The sequence below is a fragment of the Hyalella azteca genome, unplaced genomic scaffold, assembly GCF_000764305.2.
Source record: "Hyalella azteca isolate HAZT.00-mixed unplaced genomic scaffold, Hazt_2.0.2 contig17497, whole genome shotgun sequence".
NCBI classification, from domain to species: Eukaryota; Metazoa; Arthropoda; class Malacostraca; order Amphipoda; family Hyalellidae; genus Hyalella; species Hyalella azteca.
The window spans coordinates 313,102-322,493 of record NW_025947279.1 but is presented as its reverse complement, the minus strand read 5'-3'; the positions used below and the strand labels follow the sequence as shown (position 1 = coordinate 322,493).

At 38.2% G+C, this 9,392-nt stretch overlaps 1 protein-coding gene across 1 annotated transcript; it reads right to left on the bottom strand.

Moving 5' to 3' along the window:
• Positions 1–927: 927 nt before the first annotated feature.
• On the bottom strand, positions 928–8,512 carry LOC108664874. The gene is made up of 10 exons (XM_018151569.2): positions 8,123–8,512; positions 7,445–7,664; positions 6,071–7,102; positions 5,397–5,543; positions 4,775–4,863; positions 4,057–4,184; positions 3,146–3,267; positions 2,429–2,592; positions 1,934–2,112; positions 928–1,600 (listed from the first exon to the last, which is right to left on the bottom strand). The coding sequence occupies exons 1-10, from the start codon at positions 8,331–8,333 to the stop codon at positions 977–979; spliced, it is 2,916 nt and encodes a 971-aa protein (XP_018007058.1). The 5' UTR covers positions 8,334–8,512; the 3' UTR covers positions 928–976.
• Positions 8,513–9,392: the final 880 nt, after the last annotated feature.

The window sequence follows — 9,392 nt, the reverse complement described above, 5'->3', positions numbered from 1 at the left end:
ATCGAATTGTCACCTTTTATCAGCTACAACCTGGAGTCAAATTGTTCGATTAGTACAAACCGATGAGATTCATTATTCGTTTAGCAGCAGTTTAAAAAGGTTAAACTCCTTAGTTAGAAACAGCGATGGTCATGTTATGCACACGGCATGTTTGGGCGAGACTTGTCCAGCTCAAACTGGATGAACCACTCGACCTCACCGCCCGTCAATTTGAACTGCATACAAAAAAATTGACAAGGCACTAGGAACTAATTTTGAACTGGAAATGAAAAATATCCTTCCAAGGAAAACGAAGACCACTATTATTTTCTCTCAATTTTACTGAGGATGACAGTACAAGCTATGGCAGGCTGCAAAAGTCAGCGCTGAGTTTTTAGTTCCTAGTAGCAATATACTTATAATTACATAGGAAGGCAAGCGCGTGTGAGAGGTCAGGTGCGACGAAGCATTTTTGACATGAAGACCAATTTCCTTACCAAGAATTTTCATCATTTGGAATAACATTTTCCGATTAAGGGACGGGTTATCAGAGCTTTCAGATGAAAAAATACATAAGTAATGCAATAAATTTCCCACGTTATGACTTTAATAAGACCAAATATAGTAGCATTTTTTGATGAAGTAACGTGAAACAATCAAGGGCATGTAATGTTCGAATCAAAAATTAAATATTGTGATTCATGAAAATGCATTTGTTTTATAAATGAACTCTGCGATTAAGCTTCAGTTTCCATTCATATTCAATACGCATAAATTCAGACGAGATTCGATTTGAAACAAAAAACCAATGAATAACGCGAATAAGCAGCCTTTTCAACGTAACATTAAATTGAATGCAAATAAACTGAAAACTAAAACCACAATTATCCATCAGAAATCTATCCCACGTAGAATGCGCTTGCAATGAAAGGTAATAACATCCCAGCAGTGAATTACACATGTATTACGAGGTAGAAATCTACGTTGCTCCATGTGATTATATCAGTTTTTCAAGCATGACTACCTTAGACAACAAATTTTCAGGTTTTTCTCGGCATACAAATGCGACAACTTCGAGCAGCCACCAGAAGCTCTGAGGAGCTGAGCTTCTGATGGCACTACGCGCGTGCCTAATTCCATCAGGAGCTGAGCCCATGATGGCACTAGGCGCGTGCCAAAAATGTTCTAATGGATTTACAAGATGAATTTCATTTGACCTTAATTCCAAATCCTCTTCGTCATCACTTGGATCAAGATCTTCGACGCCATTATCTTCGTCACAGATATCGTTATAATCATCAGGAATATCATCAGGATAATCATAAGCAACTTCTGAGTTTTCGTTCTCACTCGATATATCATTACTTGAGCTTGGAGGATTCTCGTCGATATCACAGAAAGTTTCGTTCGAAATATTTTTTTTCTTTTTCATGCGTCTCGTAGAGAAAGAATTTTGAACCCAGCTGAGTTGTGACCACTTCAAGATTTCATTACTCATGGACTTGACTTGAACTCGGAGTTCAGATCCAGAAGACGCAAGAGCTGCCTGCACTGGCTTGACGTTACTCAAAAAGTCAAATTGGTGACACTCAAACGATGTTCGGCAAATTTCATCGGCTACCTGTCGTATAAAAAAATTAGTTAACATAAACTTAGTGCTTGAACCACAACAGGCTAACGGCCCATGTTAAAGCACTAAATTTTGTGCACTGCGGACACTATTTACAATAATGTTACAACAAGCACGGCTAATCTGCGAGTTAATTTCATGCTAACAGTCGTCCAAGACCAAAAACCTTGCACTTGATGGGAAATAATATCCAATAAGCACAATTAAAACTCCTGCTAGAGAACACGAATTTATCACCTTAACGGTGTGAATTAATGTATCACCTCAATAAACGCACTGATATTTGAGTACAAAGCTGAACACAGCTTCGCTTCACCAACACACCTGCTTCATGTCGTCTTTGTCTGCTCTGACGTCATTGAGCCAGCAATGCTTGTACTGCTGCGCGACGCCGGTCAGGTGATGGTACGTGACATTGAAGAGACGTTCCTCGTTGAGGAGCTTGGTAATGGATTGGTCATTGGTACGCAGCAGCTGATGGAACAGCGGGGCTAGCGAGTCCTCTGGAAATGAGAACGAGTATAATATAGTTAGGATTCTCATGACCGAATTGTTATGGCAATGCATTCGTAGTTGGGCATATCTTCAGTGAACAACAGGTGCTCCTACAATTGCTTTCATTTAGTCAGTATATCTCTCTACACTAAAATACTTCTGTAGTGAACATTATTATTACTATTATTATTATAAATACGATAATGCAAACAGTAGTATAGCACGCCATGACATTATTAGTAGATTGCAGTTAACGCCAAGTAAATTTTACAGGATTTATCCCCCTGTTCAAGCTATGCAGTTGTTTATCTCCATTAAAATTACCTCTCTTGGCAGTAGATCTGGACCTTCGCCAAAGTCCTTCCGACCAGAAAGAGTGGACTAAAGAAGACAGGTCCATGGAGTGGTTGAGAGGTGGTCTCCTGAAGGGATGCCTTGGTCCACTCAGATCTACCGTCTCATTGAACCACAGTAAGCGATTAATGTGCCTGAAAACGATGAGCCAAGTACGTTAGCAACAATGGGTGACGGTAAGTATTTTGCGACTCGATCAGAATATTAATTATTCAACAGCACAACCACTGTAACTAAACATGAATATTTAGTTCACAATAAAATTAAACTTCATAATAAAAGGATGAGTTTCATCCGGCAAATGAGCTAGTAGGTACTGTTATAAACACTAGATCAAAGTGCTCATCAATGATTGGATCACATCCATTATTCGAGGTTAAAATACCTAACAAGATAGACTGGTGTTATTATGAATACAAGAACAGATGAAGGACATTCCTTTAGGATGGAAGACCTCAAACACAACTAACTAGATGATGGATAAATACGAGTGAGAACACAGTAAAAACTTTCTCCAGCCTTTAAAGAGTGCTACATCGAAGTCACATGGGTTTTGTGGGAGAAAACCGCGACAGAATTAAATACAAATAAGTGGTACAGAACATGATGTAAATTTAGTGAGTTAAGCTTAAAGCAACTGATGGGGTGAGGTCATATTAATGTCTACATTAGGGAAAGAAGTCTTACCTGTGCCAAGTTCGCCAGCAGAAAAGTCGGTGTTTAGAGCCGTGGCGCCGGAGTTCCGCATTGATGCGCAAAACTTGACACGAAAGTTTATCTTCTTGCACGCCATCCAAGCCCCAGGACATCTGACGGTAAAAGATAAGACTAGACCTGTCATTTGACCTGCCATCTCCTCGTGTCAATAGATTTCTAAGCAATCTTTTTGAAACCCATTTATTTACAATATCAAATCTATATAAAATCATGTCGGCGGTAAATATGCGATGAACCAATTTGAGAGGAAGGAATGGAGTAGCAAAGAAGTACGTATTTCGAAATAGTATCATCGAGCTACTTTAACCCTCAATCGCCTGACAAGAGTAACCGGAGCAATATATATTGTCACAAGCCTACTTCCCAAAAGGATACGTTCTAGTGAGCGCAAAATGACTTGCACTGATGGTTGCCGCCACGTACGACAACTTTAAAATGTTCTCTGTTGCGCACAAACGTCTGCAGGTTGCTACACTCAATAGTTTACGTATAATTTAAGTTGAAAGCTATGTTCCCGGAGAGTGACATACGGCGGTAGAGGGTTAAATTGTTGTCATTATAAATGAAAGTTTTAATAGTAAAGCAACATCAGAATAGTGAACAAAATAATCATTCTCCGCATGACTAGTAGACTAATCGTCACCTTAATTCACTACTTTCCACGAGTACAAAAAACACAATCGCCCTAGTTGTAAACAAATCATGTGGCTCGTAATAATTGTGAAGAATCATCTTTATTTTTTGTTCCACATTTTTTCTACAGATACACTAATCTTCGTCAATGTTTATCATATTAAAATGCTTGGTAACTTAGAGTTAAGAAGTTCAGCAGATAAAAGACTGAACTTATCACCACAAAATTCCGTTCATAAAGTAAATACCTTCAGAAGTAAGACTATGATGGCGGCGACGAATGTCTCAGGAGAATGCACTTCAAATTTGTAAGGAGATTCCAACTGGTCTATCGGCCACCGCTGCACTAGCGCGCTCACGCTCGGGGCCAGGCTTTCTGGAATACAAATCGGATATGATCATAAGGGTTTCACTCAAATCTACAAGTAATCAGGAACTGAAATAGATTAGTTCTTTTCGATCAACGTTTGAACTTCATCATTCTGTTGAATTTTTAGATGTTTAATTAGAAAAATGAGCTTTTTCTGACTCAAATAATGTGTCATTGCATGAGGAACTTACAGTTATGGGTTATTTAGTGACAGTAGGTAGCAGAAAATCGCAAGCAATTATTGTACATAATAGAATGATTGCCAATTGGAGAACGAACAACTGACATGGCGGGAAATATGAAATTTCGACGAATAATTTTAAATCCCACTTGCAGATTAACAAGAAAAAATGTGCGAGAAAGAAATAATACAAAAAGATTCATGCGCGCTAACATGCAAATGACAGACTAGGCAAACAAATAACGATTTTCAGAATTCAATTGCTATAAATAGATAGATTTTTCACTGGAGCTAAAAAGTTGTGGCTAAGTCTTCTTTTAGCGAAGCGAAATAGATCGTTTCTATTGAAGGCAGGCGAAATAAGTGCTGTGACTAAGTTAGTAACATAGACGGTACTATTATGTTGATGACAGACTTGGCAGACAGAGGATGTGTAGGAGGCGACTGGTGACGACGTCAGAGCGCGGCAGAGGAAGAAGCTGAGCATCCAGCAGGACACTCAATCTGTAAACGAGAGTCGTCTTAGGACTAGGATTCAGAATCTTATGATGATTGAGAGCTGGTGGAAAATTGCTAATAGGATTACTCCTGGAATCTCATAGGTAGCATCCAAGAGGTTGAATTTATCCGACGACAATTATTGGAAATTAATTTATTGAACAAGATTTGACATGGTTCCTGAAACCTTATACCGTACATAGCTTTCAGAAGGTTGAATTGATCCAATGACAATTCTTGGAAATTAATTTATTGAACAAGACTTGGCACTCAGGACTTGTCTTTGTTACTCCTCAATAATGGGAAAGTTAAGTAGCCAAAACATACAAGCCACCTTGGTTGCCTCAACAGGTGCTCATTGTACAGAGACAATAAACTCTGAAATGCATCGAAATAACGCTAGTCATACAAAAATTGCATCTTCCTAACAAACGATAGTCGAAAAAATTACCAGTTAACAAAATTAAATTGAAAGTTTCAATGCACCTAATTTGAAGAGAACAACTACGGTTTACACAAATAAAAATGGAAATTCTCACTTGATGACAAGTCGATAGACATGCCCATGCCACGGCACGCTCTTGCACTGTCGCAGTTGGTAAAGATCTAGGCGGGTCAGGTCTATCATGGAGTCCTCCAGTAAATACGGCGCTGCCTGGTACGGTAAGTGGTTCGAGTTGCACCAACTGGAAGTGAAATCTTCATATAATTTTCTGACAATATAACAACGTGAATATATTAAGAATCGGGGAATGTCGAATAAATATAATGATTGAAATAAAAGGTAAATACAAAGTTTTGCTAATTATGGCCATAAATATATAGCTTTAGAATCCTATCGAGCAGTTTGAAGCCACAAAACCCTAATTTAGAAACTACCACGCAAATCGACAGCCAGGAGCCTAGAAATTGACTAAACTGGTTTGCTTATTCGCGAATTCTTTGGTGAAATTAGAGTGATTAAGGATGTATAAAAAGCATATGCCATGAAATTTTATCGCCACTATACCTAAGTTACCGGTACCAACAAATATTATTAGTATATACAGAAAATATACTAAGAATATCAGTAATTATTATTAGTCGTTCATAAAACTGGTCGCACAATATTAAATTCACCATCAATGAAAAACTCAAGTTCAGCAGGTGATATATGAAGTTTTAATAAAATTTCACTGACGTTTCAATTAACAAATAAAGCAAATGCACTCACTTCAGCAAATCCAGGAGCAACATTTCTTCTCCATTGACTCGGCAAGCGATGTAGAGCAAGGCCACCAATTTGGCAAAAGTTGGAGTGTACGGCTCGAAATATTTGTACTCGTGCATGTCTCTTCTGCTGACGAACCTATTTCGTCGAAGACGGCCACGCTTAGCAGATTTTAGCGGAGTTTTCTTTTGAAATAATTCATGTAGATCATCCTTCAGTTTTTGAATTGATGTGGACTTCTCCCTAATAACGTCAATTATGCTCCGGTCCTGGTCGCCGACGCTCGCATTAGTTGTTTCACCGTGAGAAGTTTTCTGAACTTTCTCAAGAGGCGCATCGTCATGAGATTTGCCATTTGGGTCATTATCATTTTTCCTCTTTAATGATTCACCAAATGTTTCACTTCTTACAGACCCGAACAATGACATTGCTTCATTGGCCGCCCACTTATTTGTCGTGTTTATGGGCACATAATGCGTTGTGTTGCGTTTCGGTAAACTTGCAGCTGCGGCCAGGAGCTGATCTGGTACTTGTACAGAACGAGGTAATTCTTCAACCGACGAAAAAGATGCTCTCTCTTCAGCAGGTTCATCATTCTGTGATCGATCCTGTGCACTTGTTTCCATTGTGTCATAAATATGTTCATTATTGTTAAGCCAACGTAAGACAACACACGATCTCAGCACAGGCTGTGGTTTGAAGTTCCTCAATATTTCTTCGGGATCAGTACTCATGTGACTAGCTGTACTAGCGCTACTGCAACCAGAAGACCCAGAGGATGGAGATGACGGTGACGACTGAGATTGGGTGTTGTTCGCATTTGGATCGGAGGCGAGAAGGGCAATGCTCAAATTTTGAACGAGGGACTTGGCATGGCGTCCATGTACTTTCACACTAGAAAGCGTTTTTTGCTTCATGGTTTTGCGAACGATTCGTTTCAATTTGCGGTTCTTTTTCTCCTTGATTTTCTGTGATGAGCCAGTAAGGAATGATTTTCTTACAAAAGGGGCTTTTTGATGGAGAAGAATAACATCTCTGAAAGGGAAACTAGCATGAATCTATCTATATAAACACATACCGTACATTGAGGACAATTTTAATTCTTAGAAGTGAGATTTGACCAAATGCCATGTACCCAAAATGTAATTTAATAAAAGTAATGAAAAAATACAGAACAGTACATATTTCTTAACAGAAAACACAGGTTTGAATAAATGGATATAAACAAATAATACACAACAACCAACACCTGAATAGCACACTTAAAGCCTAGGAAGCTTCAGGTCATTATATATTACTATTAAGTGAATTACCTATTGAGGACGAGAAAGATGTAACAAATAAAATTATGTTGATGTCAAATATACATGAACGGACCTCTTATTTCGTAGAAGACCAACTTTAGGGGTTTTGGGCACAGATTGGTTGTTGCGGATCTTTGTCTCTAGGAAGGCTACCTCAATTTTATTAAGGTAGCCTGCCCACATGCGAAGCACAAGCTCTGGTAGAGAAGCCGAGGCCCCGAGTTTGACAAGTGCCAGGCTCCAGTCTTGCAGCACAAACGTATAGGCCTCATATGTTGTCCACTTGCTGTATGCTACAGAATAAATGTAGTTCAGTTAACATCTCTTTGCATCAAATTGCACCAAATATATTGTAGATACATCATAATACAAAATCCCTTGATTTACCTACATAATAAAGAGCAAAGGTGATGTGATGTCTCTATGATTACTGAGAAATAAAAAAACCTTTGCTCAGTGCTAGATAGTGAATTACCACTAGGTTGATAAAAACTTGCAAATTAGGCTTAGCTAAAAACATGGATAAACATTCATAGTTTATCAAATTAAGTGATGAATAAAAATTATCTTGTCAATAATTAATATACCTAATCAATTTCACATTGCAGATAGTAACTATATATCAGGACATCTTAAACTTATATCAATGACAATGCTTAAGCATGCAAAGACTAAAGGATGATGATATATTCTAGAGAAAAGAGCCTATGATTTCTAAAGTTTCAAAAAATTTCATGGTTGAATTTCTTACCAGAGGTACCGGTAGCTAGCTTGCTTGCACTTGCAGCATCAATAACTTGCTCTGAAACGTGCACAATTCTATGGCGATTTGCATTGCAGCCTATGGTCTCCTCAGCAGCAGCTACTTCCACATACTTCTCATTCTCGGTGCCACATTCAGCACACATTTGCTTCCCAACATTGATGTTAAATTCTTTGCCACCACAAACATGGCATTCCATTTTATTTCCAATTAGGTGACAATAATAGCAGCAAATAATTTATAAATTTCTCCTTAAGTAAGCAGTTATAGGTGAGTAATTATTCATTCAACAAACTAAAATTGTAACTTCAACATACTATAATCAAGAACTTAGGCCTCCTGTTTGAAAAATGTGGAAATGAGTAAGAATTTATCATTATAAATGCTTTGTTCAATAGAAATCCATATAAAATATCAGCCAATGTCAAGCTGCCTTTGAAAAGGAGAAGATCATCTAAAAATTGTGTGAACATCTCTTCAGAAGTTCATTTACCTAAATGAATTGACAACATCACTACAAACCCAAACTTGAAGTTAAGAACCTGGACTTTGACAACAACCTTTGAAGTAAGACTACTTTGAGCTCATTATATGTATATAATGTACTAGGACTTTAAGTAATGTGTTATCAGCCAAGTTGTGGGCCTGAGGGTGATTGTTACAAGGGTCAGGAAAAAAGTAATTAGTGATGGTCTCAACCTCCCCCACAACTATCCCAATCCACCTTTTTATTTAACATTTTCCTTTTTTTATTCAACCATTTATTGAAACAGCAACACAACAAGAACAATGTATGTACAGTGGACAGAAAAGAAGAAGAAACCAGCGCAAAACCAATGCACAGAGGTCTACTCAACCTCAAATAATGGTAGGTACCAGTCTGCCTGTTTTTACCAACTCTGAAAGCAAGCATAGAATAACAAAAAATGCCAGTTACAACAACTTTAACGTGATTAAGTTAGTGAATCATATCAGGCAGTACCTATGCAGTCTACTTATGATGTCAATACTGAAATTGATACTCTTGCATTAAATGCATACTTTGCCTTCACATGACATTGCATCTCAGGAGAGAGGGGGTTTGCAGGACCCCTAGTAGGAAAATCCTACTTCCAGAGGTGGGCAGTAGCACGCTACATGTAGCGGTAGCGGCTCTACATTCAAGGCAATGTAGCGGTAGCGCCCGCTACATATTTAAGTAGCGATACGAGGTTTGGACGCTACCGCTACATTTATAGATAAAGCCTTTAGATTTTTC

Coding starts and splice junctions, on each gene's coding strand:
- LOC108664874 (XM_018151569.2), bottom strand. CDS start 8,333: ATGGAATGCCATGTTTGTGGTGGCAAAGAATTTAACATCAATGTTGGG. Junction 4,185..4,774: donor ACACATCCTCTGTCTGCCAA/GTCTGTCATCAA, acceptor TTTGTATTCCAG/AAAGCCTGGCCCCGAGCGTG. Junction 3,268..4,056: donor TCATAGTCTTACTTCTGAAG/GTATTTACTTTA, acceptor TTTTACCGTCAG/ATGTCCTGGGGCTTGGATGG.